At 41.3% G+C, this 19,562-nt stretch overlaps 1 protein-coding gene across 6 annotated transcripts in view; it reads right to left on the bottom strand.

Annotated features, from left to right (window-relative positions):
- Positions 1-19,562, bottom strand: part of PARD3 (par-3 family cell polarity regulator) — a 744,562-nt gene that overhangs the window by 592,844 nt on the left and 132,156 nt on the right. Inside the window, exon 1 of one of the 6 annotated variants that reach the window (XM_014545439.1) lies at positions 11,871-11,944. The exons of the other annotated variants lie outside the window; for them this stretch is intronic. Coding sequence (XP_014400925.1) covers positions 11,871-11,936 — 66 coding nt within the window. The 5' untranslated portion in view covers positions 11,937-11,944. Of the gene's footprint in view, positions 1-11,870; positions 11,945-19,562 lie in introns of those variants that run through there. 6 annotated transcript variants of the gene reach the window in all.

Here is a 19,562-nt window from a genome sequence, read left to right on the forward strand (position 1 = left end):
ACTGTCAATAATATAGATTTTTAAAAAGGAAAACTAAGAGACTACGCTTTCCACAGTTAACCAAAAGAGGCTAGAAAAACTTTAACTAGGCACATCTCATCAAAGGTAATAATCCAATCCATTCTTTGACCTCCAAATCCTCCTCCAAACAGGCCTGCTGGACAATCTCAGCCCAAAGTCATGTGCCCTTCTTACCCTTCTTACCCTGCTGGCCACACGCTGTCTGGCCCACAGAACTCGCACAAAATCATGTACCCACTGCTATCATCTGCACAATATTTTCGTCAGTATTTTTTGTCATCTCCCATGGCAAACATACATTCTCAGGGAAAAACTGTAATGTTTATGTGATGTGTCTCCCACTATAATGTTTATGCCCCTCTGTTTTAGGCAGGAAAGTGTGCATAAAAAGCTAGAAGGCCCCCTCTATTAGGAAACTAGCAGTTGGAATAAAAGCCACAGCTTTTACATAAAAAGCATTATATTTTGACTCCTGTCACATAACTGTGAGAAAAGAAGAACTTTCTGAAAAGAAACTGGATAGAAACCACAAAGGAAAGGACCTGTGGTGACTAAGGGCAGAATGGGGGCAGACAGGTTTATTTCTGCTTAAAGCCGTAAGACTGGATTAAATGGACCCAGTTCATATACTCAAAGCAGAAAGAAAGTGAGCCCTGTCACCCCAAAGTCAGGTGAGCCCTCTGAGATATCACAGGTGTGCCCATAGGCCAACACAGTCAGCAAGACCCACCCTATGATGACCAGAGCAGCCTGAGAAGAGGGCAGGTCTTCATTATATTTGCTCCTTTAGACCCTCTGCAGACAGAAGACAAAAGGCTGGAAGTCTGACACCCCACCCTGTGCAGGACCCTCTAGAAAGCTGGTACCCAAAGAGACCCCCCCTCCTCTCAGGGCCAGGGCTGCTCACCTGACTCTGATGTCAAAACAAGTGCAACCTCCAGGCCCACATTCCGCCACTGCACATCAACACTCCTGCCAGGCTGGGATAAGTCTCCCATGTGGCATTACTCCATTGCAACCCCAGCAGAGGCCCAGGGCACCTTCTGGGGACATCAGCTTTTCAGGGCTCAAACCAGGGGCATGAGTAACCAGCTTTCAGCAAACACATGACAACAGCTCTAATCTCTTGGCTGCAAAGATGTATGAGAGCCATGAAGGGTTATACTGCACAGAGTCAACAGTCCTTGGTTGTGCTCAGCCACTGAGACTCTGAGGAGACCTCACTGAGTATTTCTGAATTTGGGAAGTGATTCATGTGCATGTGATATTTTACAGTTCTCATAGAGGCTCCTAGTAACTCGTAAGGGTAGGTCAGTCAGGAATTACAGTTCTCACATAACAAGATTAGGCAAAGGAAGATCAGAAAGAAGCTTAAAGAACACATTTACCGGCACACTTGGTGTAATCCTTGGTTACCAATGAAACCCAGGTCAGGGAGAGTGCCATTCCGGTGCAGACCCATAAAGGTGTTTGCGCTCATGGTGGTGCTCTAAAGAAAGCTGACATTAGAGATATCTAAGCTTAGTTATCTCTCATTAATGAGACCCGAATGGGAGTGGAGGGTGCAGGGGCTTAATGGAATTGAGGAGATTCAAGGAAAGATTAAGTCAACTTTACCAGAACCCTATCATAATTTGGGGATAAGTTCTTTTAAGCCTAAATCAGGACAGGTGGCCAAGACCTTGCTTATTCAATATTATTTTTTTAAATAGCTTAAAACTGCCCACTAATGGAATAGATTGCTCTTGGTTTGGTTGCTTAAAACATGAAGCCACTGACCTATGTTGAAGGACCATAACAGACCATTCCCCCATTCAAATAAAATTAGAAAATATGTATCACAGATTTTTTAAAAAGGAAAAAAAATAACCAGAAAGATGTGTAAACATTGGAATTACATTCAGCAAGATGCTGACACTGAGCAGCCAGAAGGAGTAGGGTCTGAGGGAAGAGCAGACTCAAATCTCCACTGAAGGCTCCTTCTCAGAAGTGTTCATTGAGTGGGATGGCAGGTGCACTGGCAACCCTTTGAAATCTTTCTCTCCTTGCGTGTGCTTCCTTTCTTTCTCCTCCTCCTCTCTGTGTGTGGAAAGTACCTTGTCTGTCTATCCATATTTCTCTAACTCTCAACCTCTCCATGACAATAATGCATGTCCTTTTTAATTTTCTTTCTTTCTAGGGAGGACAGGGGAAGGAAACAGAAACAGAGAGAAAAATATACTTAGACATTATTCTGTGATTAACTTACAACTCTGTATTTGCCAGTACAGACTCTTTGAAACAACTCACCAAGTGTGCATTATATATGTTATTACTAAAATATAAAATCAAGAAGAAAATTCTGATTGGTTTGAGGGCCCTAACTCATATTTGGATACAAGTATCTGAAAATTAGCCAAGGCAATGACAAAACACACGAGAAGAACACAATTCAGATTCTCCCATCTAGCATTCTTGTGTGTACTGCAATTACAGGGCAAGCTTTCAAAAACAATTCCTTCTTTCTCACCACATCCAAATGTGACTGAAAGTGCACATTCAAAAGGAGACGTCATAACCAATGTGATCTACATGTGAGCCCACTTATGATGCCTAAGCAATCATGTCCAAGACTGTCTGGGCTCAGAGAATGACAGGTTGCCTTCTCTTGGCCATATTTTTATAAAACTGCACTTTTGAATCCAAACACCCTTTTGAATTATTTTGACCTGAGATACCCATGTATTATGCATTGAATTGTGTTTCCAAACACACAGACACACACACACACACACACACACACACACACACACACAAAAACAAAAATGTTGAAGCCCCAGTAACTCAGAAAATGACCTTATTTGGAGCTAGGAACTTTACAGAGGTAATTACTTAAAATGAGGTCATTAATGTGGGCCATAATCCACTATGACTGGGATCCTTATAAAAAGGGCAGTTCACACAATGTTTGCATACAGTAATGATGTGATGGGACCATACATCTGTGTGGATTAAATTCAAGTGCATATTCTGATGCATCGTTGCTACATACAGGGCGTACAAGTAGTCCAAGCAGCAGGGACTGGGGCTTCTTTCCATATTAAGTAAAACTTGTCATATGTTAATTCATTCAACATTTACTGAATACAATGCTATAACTTATGTCAGGGATTGGCAAACTTTTCTTGTAAAAAGCCAGAGAGTAGGTATTTGAGGCTCTGCAGGCCATGTAGCCATTGTCACCACTACTCAATAATGGCCACTGCTGTGGTTGTGAAAAGCAGCCACAGACAGTACATGAAGGACTGGGTGGGCTGTGCCAATAATAGGGCCAGATAAGGCATAAGGGTCATAGTACACTAACCTGATTTAGACGATGTAGGTATATGGAGCCCTGCCCTAAAGAGGCTCACTAGGGCCTGTGAGACAGAGTGTGAAGGTGAGAAAGAGAGGCCACACCGGCATCCTAAATATATAATCTTGGCAAAAAAGACAGTGAAAAATTGGAGGATGACAACAACAACAAAAATAGAACAAAACACACACACATACACACACACACATTAAAAAAAAAAAAAAAAAAAAAGGAAAGAGAAAAATAAAGAGCCAGAAAGAAAAATCCATCACTGGTGGTAGGGTTCACAAGCCAACATTCAATATCACAGTTGACACTAATATTATCCTATCTAATAAAAAGGTAATATGCAAATTGACCATCACACCAACACACAAGATGCCATCCCCATGTGGACACAAGATGGCCACCACAAGATGGCCAGCAGGGGAGGGCAGTTGTGGGCGATCAGACCAGCAGGGGAGGGCAGTTGGGGGCAACCAGGCCTGCAGGGGAGGACAGTTAGGGGCAACCAGGCCAGCAGGGGAGAGCAGTTAGGGGTGACCAGGCCAGCAGGGGAGGGCAGTTAGGGACAATTGGGCCTGCAGGGGAGCGGTTAGGCGTCGATCAGGCTGGCAGGCAGAAGCGGTTAGGGGCAATCAGGCAGGCAGGCAGGCAAGTGGTTGGGAGCCAGCAGTCCTGGATTGTGAGAGGGATGTCCGACAGCACCGTGCCAGTTTAACTATATGTTTCAAATACAATTTTTAAAAATCCCTGTGAAAAGCCAAACAACCTACAAATGGGTAAAATAATAGGTCTTTAAACCTTGCCCCAAAATGGGGAGAGAAGGTGTTAAATCCTCATTTCAGCACAGGCTCTATGAGCCATCTAATATTGCAAAGTTTTAAGGTGAGAGTAACGGACAGATTGGTGCAGTCAATGAAAAGTCCCTGGGCAGAAACACGTGGTCCTTGCACCCATACACTGTGCACATCAATTTTAACAAGCCTGCGTGTGATTTACTGCCCCTGATTCTCGCATTAAAGATTTTCAATATCTTTTAGCAGTTTGATAAAAGCTGTTAAAATTAAATTCCAAACACAAGGCACTCATCCACACCTTAGGAGGCAAAGGTTATACTAATGTGGTCTCTCTTTATAGTCTTACCAAAAAGCAGAGGAAGTCTTTCAGACTACTTATACAAAAGTACTAATCCAAAATCACAAAGGGGGATTTTCCTCCCTTACTTCTCTCTCTCTCTCTCTCTCTCTCTCTCTCTCTCTCTCTCTTTCTTAGGAGTTAAGGTCAATCAGTACAGATATGGCAGTATGTTTGTTCTGCTGCTTAGAGCATCCACTTACTGCAACCCCAGAAATAAAACCACCCCCAATCTGCTAAAGGAAAGCCCTTAGTGGGCCCAAATGCCCATATATCATATGTATGCACAAAGATTGATCAAAATTAATATTGCACTGCATTACTGGGAACCCATAAAGAGACCACCCAGTAGCTCAAATGCTTGAGATAAAATACCTCATCTGGTTGTCATACCTGTTTAGTTACTTGTTTAAAACAACAAGCACCAAAATATTCAAGACCCTCAGCTCTCATTCAGAGATTTTAAGATTATTTCTTTAAATAATTTGTCATTTCCCTGAGGTCAATAGTCCATAGTGCTTATTTATTCACTAAGAAAATACTATAAAGGATGTTTACATACTGAGTATATGTAGTATGTAGATATTTAGTTAAATATATAATGCATAAGATACATGAAGGCACATACAGCTGTCCCCACTGTGGTCAGCTGAACTTGGTCGGTATTCCCCACATAAATGAGCAGCTCTTACATACCAGTAAGTTACCTAAACACACACCCCATCAAACTAGAAGAGTGTGGGGAGGGAAGAGGTGGGACAGATCTAAAATGACAGCCATAGCAATGATAACTCAAGATTTTGGAAAGTAAAAAAATATTTCCATTCCCTATGGGCCTTGAGCTTACTCAGCACAGAGCTGGTCCCCAGTCACCAAAACTGGAAAAACAAACTCATTCCTAGGTCTTGTTTGCCTTTATGAATGTTTAAACCATGGTCACATCACCATGCCCGAGACTGGCCCAGTCCCCACCGCAGGAAGCAGCTCCTTCAGGTGTCCTGGTTCCTGCTCTTCAAATGGATGACCAGCCATGGCCGCCGGCCCACCTGGACATCTCCATCCACGTGCAACCTCTCTCTTTAAGGACACACACACACACATACACACACACACACACACGGCAATTTCTGTGAACCAAACAAGACCTCTTTATTTTCCAAAATTATAAATCTACAAGTTATCATAACTGGCTGATGTAAGTAACCAGTGAGGCAAAATGTCCATGTGACCAACTTCCCCTGCTACCCTCCAACAATCAATCCAACATGCTTTGTGCTAAATTTCGTACAAAAACATAATCATTTATGGCCTGAAAATGTAGATGTCAAGGCAAGTATATTGACCAGGGTAAGGTGAGAGACAAGGCACAAGTACAGAGAGAACATTCTCCAGGCCAATAGTCAGCCTCACCCTTAGGATGGGATGGATGGTGGTTATAGGGGGTCTGGGAGCCTCATTCTCTATTTGTGTGGTGCCAGTGAAGGACCTGACCCTACCTTCCCCCAGCTGTCTGCTCAGGTAACTGACACCTGTAGCATTAGAGGAACTGCCAAAACACAGAACAAATCCTACTGCTCTAACTTCACATAACACAGGACTGGCAATTGTGCTTGGAATAATCGGGCACTTATATGTATTTAAACATAAATATAAGAGACTTAAAAAGTCACAGTGCTATCAGCTAAAAAAGAAAACAAACTGTTCTGTTAAGACCACAGCATCCGGCTCTTTGCTGATTTTACCTATTCTACTTCCTAAGTCTCCCTCCCCCTGTCCGTAACGTGCTCATGCCCAGAATCTAACTCCATAATCTGTGCCAAACAAACCACCACCGCCATCACGTGATATCAGTTAGGAGACTGAGGGGCTGCTGTGCATGAGGCTTACTTAGCATAAAGGAATTAACTTTTAAAGGTTGGCACAAAACATACAGAAACAAAAGTAAACAAGGGAGTTATGAGTAGTTTGATATAGATAATCATAGGTAATGCTGCCAACCCCAGCTTCTATGGCATTTACTCCAGGTAGAAAAACTCAGAATTGTTGTGTCTAATTTAGAGAGAAATTAAAAAGGGATTAGGTAAAGGTGTACATTTTGAAAATGAAAATCTTATGCAGTTAAAAGCTAATTATACTGATTATACACAAATATAAATTGTTGGTAGCATACAGTTGTAGAAAATGAACCTAGCAAACTATAATATCAAAACACTTATAGCATTTACATTGGTTCAAATATGAGTCAATTATAATTTTGATCGTGGCTTTTCTAATACACTGTTTGAGCATCTTTTTTCTTCCTATTAAATCTAAATGGTAACTAGAGCCTGTGGACAAAGGCAACTCAGGAAGGAACCCAGGAAGCGGTGGAGTTCTGGCAAAGGAGCCTGGGTTGTCAACCAAATAACCAGGCAGAACTTTCATCCCTAGAAGTTCTCCTGAGTCAGAAGCTACAGTTTTGAAATTTTGAATAAAAGGTTATTATTGCCTGTGTTGACCGCACCCCCCCTACACACACCAGTTCCATACTCAATGCATTTGCCTGTCTAGTTCCAGCTCGAGTTCTGTAACCTGCCCCTTTGTAATTAAAAAGGTAGTAGTTAACAGCTGAGCAATCGAAAACTATAAAATGCTAAGTGAATAGTATTAGTAGACGAAAAAAACTCTCCCTAAAGGAAGCAGAACAGGAAGAGCAAGGATAATAGGAAGTGGAGTGGGAAAAACTGTGGGAATACGTCCAAAGCATGTTGTTTTGGAACAAACAAAAACAATAGGGGAGTTATAAGAAACTATCCCCTAAATACTAAGGAGCTATTAACAGATGAAGCCAATCTATATTTGCTGATGCAGAAATATATCCAAGGTGCACTGGCAGAACAGTATGTTTAGTAAGAAATATTTATGTGGGGGAGAGAGGGGGTGTTTAAAATGCTCATATATGTACAGAGGTTTCTGGAAGGATGTCCACTCCTAAAAAAAAAAGATGATTGTGTTTTCCCTCCATGGGAGGGAAGGGGAATGGTATTCGGGGTATTTCTTTATTTTATTTTATACTTTACAGACTTTCTTTTTCCATGAGCATGAACTAGATTTATAATTTTAAAAAAAATAAACATAAAAAACTGAGGCTGTAATGGAACAGAAAACTTTCAGAGCAGGGCAGGTGCAAGGCTTTCAAGAATTGTTCTTTTTAATAAGAAGGAAAGAAACAAAACATGGCTAAAAGTCCCCTCACTCACAGTGAGTAAGTACACTCCAAATGTAACATGGAGAAGCTTTGTTTTTCCGGATACCATTACATACTGAATGAAAGCTACAAAATATCTATAATGATAAAACCATAATATGCTAATTAGACCGGACATCCTTCAGGGCGACCTTCTGGACAAAGCCGGGGCTAGGAGGGAAGCCCGGGTCCCGGGTGCCAGAGGGAAGCCAGTGCCGACAGCCGGGGGAAGGAAGGCCTACTCTCTCCACAATTTCATGCATTGGGCCTCTAGTAATTTCCATAATTGGAAGCCTTTCCATTTGTTAGGTGATTTCTAGTTAAGATGGAAGCTGTAGTGCTGGTAACAAAAGGCATCAAAAGGCAAAGAGGTGACATCCTGAATATGAATGACGAGAGGGCCAGCTGGCTGGCATTAATAAAGGCAACATACACAACACTGTTTAATGCCCAGCACCAGCTTGAAAAATGAGGTCCTCCATGAGATCCCACAAAAGTTCCAGATCTTTGACAATGTCCCGATGTAAAACACTGCACCAAATAGGAGAACTGGGGCCTGCAGGCGTGACATGACTTGCTCAAGCTTAAGTGTCATGCACTAAATAAGGCTTTCCCCCTGGTTGCTTGTACTGACACATTGCCTATACTCATCATGTATGCATGGAAATGCTAAAGGCATGGTATTTCAGCTGCAGTACCAGAAAGGATTACTAAGTCAATTTTTGCTAAGGTCAGCTCTGGGCTACCTTTGTGAGTGAGAGGCACTGGGCATGATGGTTGGGGCTTGGGCACTGGGGCCAGACAATGGGCATGAGTCCTGATTCTTTCTTTTCCCAACATAGAAAAGTTAGTTAATCCTTTCTGTCTGTCCCTAGTGACCTCAGGGGTAAACTGAGGCTAATAGTGATAAGGATTCCCAACTTGACAGAGTTATTAAACTGATAAGAACAGATACTACACTTGTTCTTAGCCAAAAGGCCGAGAAGCGATTGACAGAGTTATTAAAAGGACTAAGATAATAAAGCACTTAGTACAGTAGCTGGTATAGAGCCAAGGCTCAAAATTATGTCACCTATTATCCTAAACACATCCATCAAGTCTGCTACACTGTTCATTTCTTGAGGTCAGCAACCAACGTGTAGAAAATACTCAATATATTTGTTTTAATTATTATATTTTCTATTAATTCAATTGGAAAGGATGATGTGGAAAGGGAAACAGATGTGTGACACCTGCTGGAATTTAGCAGATACTGTGCTGGACTTTTCTAAATATAATCTAACAATCTCCACATGAGCTGTGTGAGTAGACATTACACAGATAAATGGACCAAGTTTGGGCAGGTTCTTCCTCCCAATAATTCATTTTATTTTTATGACTCATAAATATTCAAGCGATAAAAAAGAACTCACTATCAGAGGCCTGCCACAGATTTTGGAAGTTCCACAATGAGGCATCTATTAACATTTAGCTCAATCCCATCCACAAGTGTTAGTTTAATTACAAGCGATTGTGTGTACAGGCCTTGTGGTGGAGACCAGTCACAGGGACAGAGAATTTCCTAATTGTGTGTTTGAATTCACTACAATGCTTTGTCACTAGGGTTTCTGCCCTTTAGAAATAATGTGCTTTGTTCTCAGAAGTGCACCTGCCAACTGGAAAGAAAGCCATGCAGACCTTTGCTGCAGAGTTGTGCTGCCCTCTAGTGGACTCTGCCAACACAGTATTTCTACAGAAGCACAGAGCAATTGGGGAGGAAAAAAGCATGTGAAATAAGCAAGAGAGAGAAGGCCAGAAACAAATTAATGTAAGGAGACGAAACAGAAAAAGTTAACCTAAGAAAATATAAAATGATTCTCTCCTAAAAAATGCAACTGTATTTTATGGACATCAAATATTCAAGTTCACAGGCATGAAATACTCAAATCCCATAAATGTAGACATGTCTACACATATCTAAAACTTTTACCTACTGAAAAACTTTGGCAAAATGTATCTGTATCGATATGTGTGCAATATAACACACACACACACACCCATACATTTATTGCACCCCACCATTCTTATACTGAAAAAAACAGTGGCAATTCAAAGTCCACAGAATACAATGGCTGTATTAATCTGGTATACAAAGAAAACAAAAAAATAATTTGGACATTGTGGGGAGGAGGAAAGATGGAGAGTAAACATAACTAGGCTATATGATTCTTCATTTAAAATGCAGTCATTTACCAGGATTCAGAACTGATTAAGAAATATTTGACTGAAATTTAAGAACAATTAAAACTCAACCGGAAGTCATGAAGCTACCATTAAGGACTTGTCATGCTTTCTTTTTTACTACATATTAAAATTATACCAATAATTAAGATAAAATATGAATAATAAAATTTCAATAAATACATATCTATCAACATTTGAATCTACAAACAAAATGAACAAGCAGAACAGACTCATAGATACAGAGAACTTTTTGTTGGTTGCCAGGTGGGAAAGGGGTTGGGGGGAGGGAGGAGTGAAGGGTTTAAGAACTACACATTAGTTGTTACACAATAGTCATCATGGGGATGAAAATACAACATAGGGAATATAATAAATAATATTCTAATAATTAGGTGTGGTGCTGGATGGGTGCAGGATTTATTGTAATGACCATGTATTAAGTTATGTAATGTCTGGTCACTGGAGTGTACAAAAAAAATAAAATAAAATTTTACCAAAAATTAGATTTGCTCCCTAAATTCGTAAGTAGTAAAATTTCATTTATAAAACTCAAATCAATTTTGGGGCAGGGATCAAAATAGGGAAATCAAGCCATGTTTTAGGATTATTCCCCATATTGATAAGTGGCTAACTGTAAAATGTTCAGTACATCTACATAGTAGGAAACAGTTATGTCATCTGAGATACCTTACAAATGCTATTATGACACCTATAATAATTTTAATGACAACATTCTAAAATAAAATATAACTATTTCACATCACAGACCTATTTCCTCTGGAAAGCACCACAGCCACAGTCTTGCCCTAGGTTCCTGCAATTATGCTCAATCACAACCTGGCAGTGACCTCTGCTGGATATTCTGTGTATAACACCCTAAAAAAAACAAAAGTATTGACTTTCATTTCTGAGTATTTTGAAATAAAAATACCACAGAACAGCTCAATTATTCAGTCTTATAACAGCCCCCTCAACCTGGTTTTACAAAACAGTTGAAAGAAAAGCTTAGGCTTTCAGTGGGTTGGTTTTCTTTGATTTGGAAATCAGTTATAAACTGATTTATAACAATCCACAAACATCTCTTTCTTTGTATTCATGATTCAGAATTCTCCCTCCAGGGAAAATAATATAAATTATTTCATAATTCTTAGAAGAGAAATATTAAATATTATATTAAGTTATTTTCAATAATATTTCTTACTAGGCTTAAAGTCCTCATGCCTTCTAGCATATTTAAAATGTTCTCTGGTTTCAAATTCATTCTAGTTATGAAACAAGATATAATTAGGCATAAAATGGTTAAATAAAGTTGATACAAAACCTCTTCTTGAAGAAGTGTGCACAGGAAAATAAAGTATATATTATGACCGCCACTCCTTTTAATACTCATAGGAACACGCTTTTCAACCAGTGATGTTCAACCATTTCATCTCATGGCACACACAAACTAATTACTAAAATGCTAAAGCACACTAAAAAATATATTTTATGACAGTCTTACCAAAAAATAGGTGTAATTTTGATTCATTCACACTAGACGGCTATTGTGTTGGCTGTTGTCATTTTTTTATTTGACCATCTAAGGGAAAAGAGGTCAGTGCCCCTGACTAGCCAGATACTGCATGTTTTAAAAATTCTTGCAGCACACTGGTTGAAAATGGCTGTTTTAAATAAACAAGACTGAAGCAGCCCATCAGTGTGGGGGAGGGTGCAGAGTGAGATCAGATCTAGGCTTCTCCACTCAGCAGGAGCCTCTGTTTCCTCAACTGTAAAGCAGAGGAAACAACAGTGACAGATCAAGTTGTTATGAGAATCCACACATATACCTCGCCAAGCACGTATCTCAAACTTGACAAACACTAGACTTTATATGAGCACATCCATATGGAGAGACGACAAACGAAAGACGACAGACGTCCCTCCACTTACCTCCACAAAACATTCCAAGGTTCTATGTTGAGGGCCGAAGTCAATCCTAACCTCTTGGACTAGCATTCTTTGCTTCCTCTTGTCCAATTTAAGAAAGAACAAGGGGAGTTGCAGCAATTAGCATAGATACTGCTCAAGACAGTGAGGGGCCCAGAAGTATCCCTGCCCCATCCTGGCCCAGGAGGTTTCATAATTCTAGGTGCCCTCAAAAATCCTCCACTAAAAGGCATTTGTAGTGAGGATAATTTGAGAACATCAATCCAAATTTTAAATGTACACTCCCCTTGATCCAGCAATTCCATGGCCAGTTATATATTCTGCAAAATATATTCAAACAAGTTCAATACAGTGTTGTTTTTTACGGAGAAAAAAGGATGAAGACAGAAACCGTGACATTGAATAAATACGGAATACTCTGTGATCATTGAAAAGAACAGAATGTGCTCATCAAGAAAGAGACCCAAATTACATATTAAATTTAGTTTACCTGCAGAAGCCTTTCTGTAAACTTAAAGTTTCTACAGCAATGCACCATGAAAAATGTTATTCATGATTAATTGTGGGGATTGAAATGGAAATGGAAATGGTAGGGCACTTCTATCTTCTTCCTTACCTTCTCCGGTGATGTATGACTTCGTCATCATGAGCACACTGTATTTTATAATTACACAAAGTCCAAAATTGAATTCTTACTTGTGTTAAAAATATCTGAAGCCAATGAGGAAACAACAGAAGCCGAAGCTGCCATGCAATGAAATCAGCCAAGCTGTACTCAGGCCTGCCAGAGCTCAGAGAGGCTGTGTGGTAGTAAGGTTTGGGCCAGTCTTTGCCTCTTCAGCAGAAAGCATAGTCCTCCCTGGGCTAACTTCTGAACAGGAGGAATCTAAGAGTACTTGAGTTCTATATTCTAATCCAATCTTTCACTTAACAGTGGCAGGTTAAGTAATGATAACATGCACTACATAAGAGTCTCGGGGCCTCTAAATTCTCCTTAGAAGATCGTGTCCTGGAGATACTGGGCATGCACAGGAAACAGAGGACAGCAGGGCCATTCAGAACACATACTGCCCTCCCCCTTCCTCTCGCACCCCTGGCTCCAAGGGCCCTCAGCCTTGTATGCCCATGGGTGGGTGGCCATGAAAAGTGCTGGGCAAGCTTGGATGCAATTCCTCACCTCTGTGTCTGCCCCCTTGTCTATAAAACAGGACAATGAAACACTGCTGGTAGGCAGGTGCCTCCTGGGAACGGCTCAGCAGGTGATCACTGACTGAACCTTAATCCTGCCCTGTGTAACATTAAGTGTATGTTTATGGTGTGTTGAGAGGAGGGGAAAGGAGGGCAAGATGTGCTGGTCATGTGCTCAAAAGAAACAGAGAAGTACTGAGGTCCCACCTACAGCTGGGCAAACACCTACAGGAGCAAGTGTCCTTGGCTGGCAAGCATATAGAAGCCCTTTCCCACACAGCTGTGAAAAAGATTGAATGGCACTGCATAAGTTCCATACAAATACCAATCGTTTCTTGAGAGACCCCTGTGCCTAGGCCCCAGCACCCACCCAATGGTCCCAGCCTTTCCTGCCTCCTCCAACCCTGGCACTGAAAATTGTCTCTCACTGCCTCTGTATCATCCACCTGTCTCTCCACCCATCTTTCCAGCTACCCTGTAAACACGCTCAGCTATCACCAAACTTCCCAAAATTATGCTTTTGCTTTCAACTCCCTCCCCCAAACCAACCTGGGCTGGATCCTCTTCCCTCTTCAGCCACAACCCTACTCAGCCATATCCCACTCTGCAATTTCGAATTCCTCACCTGCCCTTCCCTCTGCAGACATGTTGCCACAGCTTGTTCTGCCCTTGTCCACTCCCAGCAGAGGATCCAGCTCTCCACAGGGCCTCCATCCTCAAGAACACCTCAGCGGGTGCCCACCCTCAGGGGCTGGCCTTGAATGCTAGAGGCCCTCTTACCTTCATACCCCCTACACTCTCCCTAGACAATTGCTTCTGTTCCTCGGTCACACCCAAGGTAATTTCTCCAGCCCAGATTTCTCCTCTGAGCCCCAAATCTAATGACCTGCTCAATATAGAAATTTGAGGGCCACACAGCATATCCACTCACAGAGTGTCCAAATCTCCCCTCGTGATCACCCCCTCAGGTTCAATCTCATCCCCTTCTCTGTTGCACCAGCCAGAAACCTTGAGGCCAAAAAGTCGGACACCCTTCTCTCCTACGCCCTGGAGGAGTCATTCACCAAGACCTGTCAATTCCCCTCCTGAATGGCATCACTCTCAAATCCATCCTCTTCCCTCTCCTCTTCTCTCTCTAGATCCAGGAACCTCTTAATTGGCTTAATGACCTGCAATGGAGTTGCATTTTAAAACACACATCTGGTCACTCACTTATAAACCCCTCAATGGCTTCCTGCAATTTTATAATTGATCCAGAAACCTTAATATGCCTAGAAGGGCCTGAAATGTGTTACCAGCAGAGAAAACAGAATCAGCCTATCTAAAACATTCCACACCTCTGGCCACTATGTCCCTACCCTGTTTACTCAAGTCATCCACACTTAGCACCTCCTGATGTGCTGTTGTCTACTGCATTAATGTTCATTGTCCACCTTCATAATATAAATATCACAAGCACAGAAACTTGGCTTTTTCACTGTGCTGAGCAAAGCAGGTGCTGAGTGGATGGACTATCTCAGCCACAATCACTACCTCACCTGGAGTCTCCAAATCTGCTGCCCTTCCCAGCCCAGCAGGACAGAACCTACCCCCCATCCTCCCTTGGACACCTCCTGCTTCCAGGCGTCCCTTCCCTTGTCCTTCACCTGGCAACTACTTTCCAATACTTTGGTTTAAAAATAGCCAACTTGAGGACAGCTTTGCTGACGAGCCAGGATGAAGTTGAGTGTGCGTTTACCTGTCCTAACTGTACAGCTTCAGTTACATATAAGCAACACTCAGTTAGCGATGGTCACGTGTGAGCTCCATTAAGCCAGGGGTTGTGTCCTCCATACTGACTGGGGTTTATCTGGTGTCCCTTACACACACACACAGCTCATATACAGAAAGAGTTCAGGGCAATTAGGCAAGAAAAAGAAATAAAAGACATCCAAATTAGGAAGGAAAAAGTAAAAATTATCTCTGTGTACAGATGACATTGAAAGGAATTTGAGACAGGATAGGCAGGTTTAGGGAATAAAGAGGGTCCATGGGAGAGCAATGCATATGTGAAGGGCAGAAATACCTCCAAGCCACCAAAATGCTTATCATACTCTCACAGAGGATAGTGAAAAGTCACCGGATGTGGGAAAGGGAAACATATTTTCACAGAGGATAGAGGAATGTTGCAAGGGGGAGAGAGAAGGAGAGGAGCACCATGTGGGTTTTGGACTTTGAAACTGATGTCCTGCAAAAGAGTGACCAATTAGGAAAGCACAGGGTCATAAAATGGGGAAGAGGTCTAATTAGAAGGGAGCATAGATTGACAAAGAACTTCCAGCCTTTAAAACCTTAGAAAAAGGGGCTTAGTTGGTTACCCCCTTGGGAACCTCTCCCTATGTGGGAGTTTGTATTTGCTTCCAATAAATTTCCACACTTTTAGTAACAAGTCCGTGAGTTTATTCTTCAAAGTTCGTGAGGACAAGGACCAATGGAAAAATCTGCACCCTGAACCCCACGTTTCAACATGATACTATATATACTATATATAGAAAACTTTAAAGACTTCACACAAAAAACCAGTACAAATAAGCAATTCAGTAAAGTTGTAGAACACAAAATCAACACACAAAAATTAGTTTTATTTCTATACATTAACAAGCTATCTGAAAAAGAAATAATCCAATTTATAATAGCATCAAAAACTTTTAACCAAGGAGGTGAAAGATCTGTACACTGAAAACTTTAAGACAATGATTTTTTTAAAAATTGAAGACACTAATAAATTGGAAGAATGAATACAATTAAAATGTCCATACCACCCAAAGCTGTCTATAGATTCAATGCAATTCCTATCAAAATTCCAATGGCATCTTCCACAGAAATAGAATAAACAATCCTAAAATTCATGTGGACCCACCAAGATCCTGGATAGCCAAAGCAATCTTGAGAAAGAAGAATAAAGCTGAAGGTGTAGGAAATGGACCTCTGTGAGCCATCTCCAGCATGGTCGGCTTTTGATGGAATTTGCTGAATTTCCCGAGGGCAAAGAGAATGTAGGGGGGAGAGAAGAGGAACTAAGAACTATGCACATGGGCCAGCATCATGATGGAAACCCCTGAGGCGTCTGCCACAGCTAGGCAGGGGAAGTGGAGGCAGCTAGAAAGGCCTCAGCCCAATTTTTTTAATGAGCCCAATGGGAGGCAACCCCATAGTGCTCAGCCAATGAGCAACCGGAGGAGGGACTAAATCAATAGACTATGTTCTCTGCCCCAGGAATGTCTGTTTAATGGGATGGACACCCACTCTCGAGAACGTATTCAAAGTCTCGTTTTCACCATACTTCTGTCTCTGAGTCCGTTATTTGAATTCGGACGGGTGATCTTTTCTCCCAGAGGCATCACACCTCTTGATATCAAACTATACTACAAACCTATAATAATCAAGACAGTATTGTACCTGCATAAAAACAGACACATAAACTAATGAAACAGAATCAAGAGTTCAAAACTAAACCCTCATATACACAAGGTAATATTTGACAAGGGAGCCAAGAATTCACAATGGAGGAGACAGTCTCTTTGATAAATGGTATTGGGGAAACCGAATATTCACATGCAAAAGAATGAAATTGGACTACTACCTTACATCACTCACAAAAATTAACTCAAAATAGAACAAAGACTTAAATATAGGACCTCAAACCATAAAACTACTAGAAGAAAACATAGGAAAAAATATCCTTGTCATGGGTCCTGGCAATGATTTTTTTTTTTTTACACCACAAGCAGCAAAATAAAAATAAATAAGTCGAACTACATCAAATTAAAAAGCTTCCACAGAGCAAATGAAATAATCAACAAAATAAAAGGCAATGTATAGAATAAGAGAAGATATCGGCAAACCCGGTATCTGATAAGAGGTTAATATCCAAAACACATAAGGAATTCATACAAGTCAATAATAAAAAATAAAATAATAACCCGATCAAAAATGGGCAAAGGAGAAGAACAGACATTTTCCCAAAGAAGACATACAAATGACCAATAGGTACATGAAAAGGTGATCAACATCACTAATCATTGGGGAAATGCATACCCAAACTACAATGAGACATCATCTCATCCCTGTTCATTAAAAAGAGGAGAGAGAAATGCTGATGAAGATGTGGAAAAAGGGGAAGCCTCGTGCACTGTTTGTGGGAATATAAATTGGTTCAACCACTAAGGAAAAGAGTATGGAGATTTTTTAAGAAATTAAAACTAGAACCACCATGTGATCCAGCAATTCCACTTCTGGGTATATCTCTGAAGATATGGAAACAACCTAAGTGCCTGCCAATGGATAAAGTAAATATCACTCACACACACACACACACACATTATTCAGCTGTGAAAAGGAAATCCTGCCATTTGAAAATCCATGAACCTTGAGGGCATTATGCTAAATAAAGTAAGTCAGACAAAGACAAATAGGTTCTCACAGATGTAAAATCTACGAAATGGGAACTAACAGAAAAAGAGTTGACAGATGGTTGCAGAGGCTCAGAAGTGGGGACAATGGATGAAAGAATACAAACCTTTACAAGATGAATAACTTCTGGGGATGTAATGTACATGGTGACTATAGTTAACAATACTACAGGAGTGGGCAAAAGTAGGTTTACAGTTATAATACAAATAAATAATACAATAATAAATAATAATACAAGAATAAACTGTTTCCCATACTGGCAACTGTAAATCTACTTTTGCCCACCTCTGTATATTGTATACTTAAAATTTGCTGAGTGAGTAGATCTTAAATGTTCTCACCACATACACATAAAAAGGTCATTCTGTGAGGTAGAAAAGTGTGAATTAACCTTTTCGGGGTAAACATTACACAATACATACATGTATCAAATCATCATGTTGTACACCTTAGACTTACACAATGCCGTACGTTAATTACATCTCAATAAAACTGAGCTTGGGAGAAAAAGCTCAAAGATCTGTACAGTGAGTGAATAAGACATTCTATGACTTTATAGTCCCATACAGTCTAAATAAATAAGTCAAATGTGCACAAAAGCTTTCTCTTATTCTGTTTGTGCATTGATATTTATAAATATACTACCACTGGAAAGAGCTTAATTCGGGGCCCTATATTTTAAAATAACATCATTTCTCATGTAAATCTAAAAAAGGACTACAGAACATACAGAAGTAAAAGACTCCATGCAGGGATGTACATGTGCGTGTGTGTCTGTGTGTGTGTGTGTGTGTGTCTGTGTTTCAGATTTTTATTCCATTCACTGCCTACATAATTTTTTTAGGCAGCAAACCATTGTAAAGCTGTCCACAGTGTCTGAATATTGAACTCTGAAACAAACAAACAATATTCAAAACCATGTCTCTGTGCCTTTTGAGGCTTCCAGAGTCAAGCCTAAGAGTGAAGCCCAGAGGAGACATCTGCCTTCCAGTTGAAAACCCATAAACTATGGAAGGACCCAAGGGACACGAATAAGGATAATTTTTTCCCCATTGATTTCTAGAGAGAATGGAAGGAGGGGGAGAGACAGAGAGAGAGAAACATGGATGTGAGAGAGACACATGGATTGGTTGCCTCCCACATGAGCCCTGACCAGTGCCAGGGAATCAAGCCTGTAACTGAGGTACATGCCCTTGACCAGAATCAAACCCTGGATCTTTCAGTCCGCAAGCCACTGAATAAAACCGGCTGGGGCAGGACACAAAGTCTTTACCCAGCTCAGTGGGAGTTTATCAAGCTTAATATTTTAAAACTGCTTCGTACAAGTAGCAGCTAAGTGCCGATGGCCGAGCTCTGACTGTTCACATCTCTGGTGAACAGGTGTATTCTCTGGTGTCACAGTGCGGACATGGCCAAGAGCAGCTAAAGAGAGGAGTCATCTTCAAAGTTCTAGGCACACTAAGTGCTTCACACATCACTAGTGCACATGGGATCCTGAGATTCTTCTTGGCAACTTATTTCAAGAACAAATCTACAGAATGAGGAAACAGTCTGGCTCCAGTTTCTGGAGGATGCCATTTAGCAAGTATGACAACAACCATGCAGTCTTAGCATGTGGCCACATTAAATTCATTCAGCATGTGCAGCTCAGTTGCACTAGAATTCTCAGCGACAAGGAAATTGAAATTAAATTTTATAGTTTATTAGAGGCCCGGTGCATAAAAATTTGTGCACTCACTTGGGGAGGGGCGGGGGGCGTCCATCAGCCCGGCCTGTGCCCTCTCGCAGTCTGGGACCCCTTGGGGGGATTGGGCCTAAGCTGGCAGTCAGGCATCCCTCTGACAGCCCAGTAGCCCTCGGGGGATGTCCACTTGCCAGCGGGGAGCAGGCCTAAGCTTAAGCAGCAGTCGGACATCCTTAGCGCTGCTGAGGAGGTGGGAGAGGCTCCCACCACGAACGCTGTACTGGCAGCCGTCAGCCTGGCTTGTGGCTGAGCAGAGATCCCCCTGTGGGAGCGCACTGACCACCAGGGGGCAGCTCCTGCATTGAGCGTCT

Source organism: Myotis brandtii, unplaced genomic scaffold (genome assembly GCF_000412655.1).
Source record: "Myotis brandtii unplaced genomic scaffold, ASM41265v1 scaffold41, whole genome shotgun sequence".
In the NCBI taxonomy this organism is placed as follows: Eukaryota; Metazoa; Chordata; class Mammalia; order Chiroptera; family Vespertilionidae; genus Myotis; species Myotis brandtii.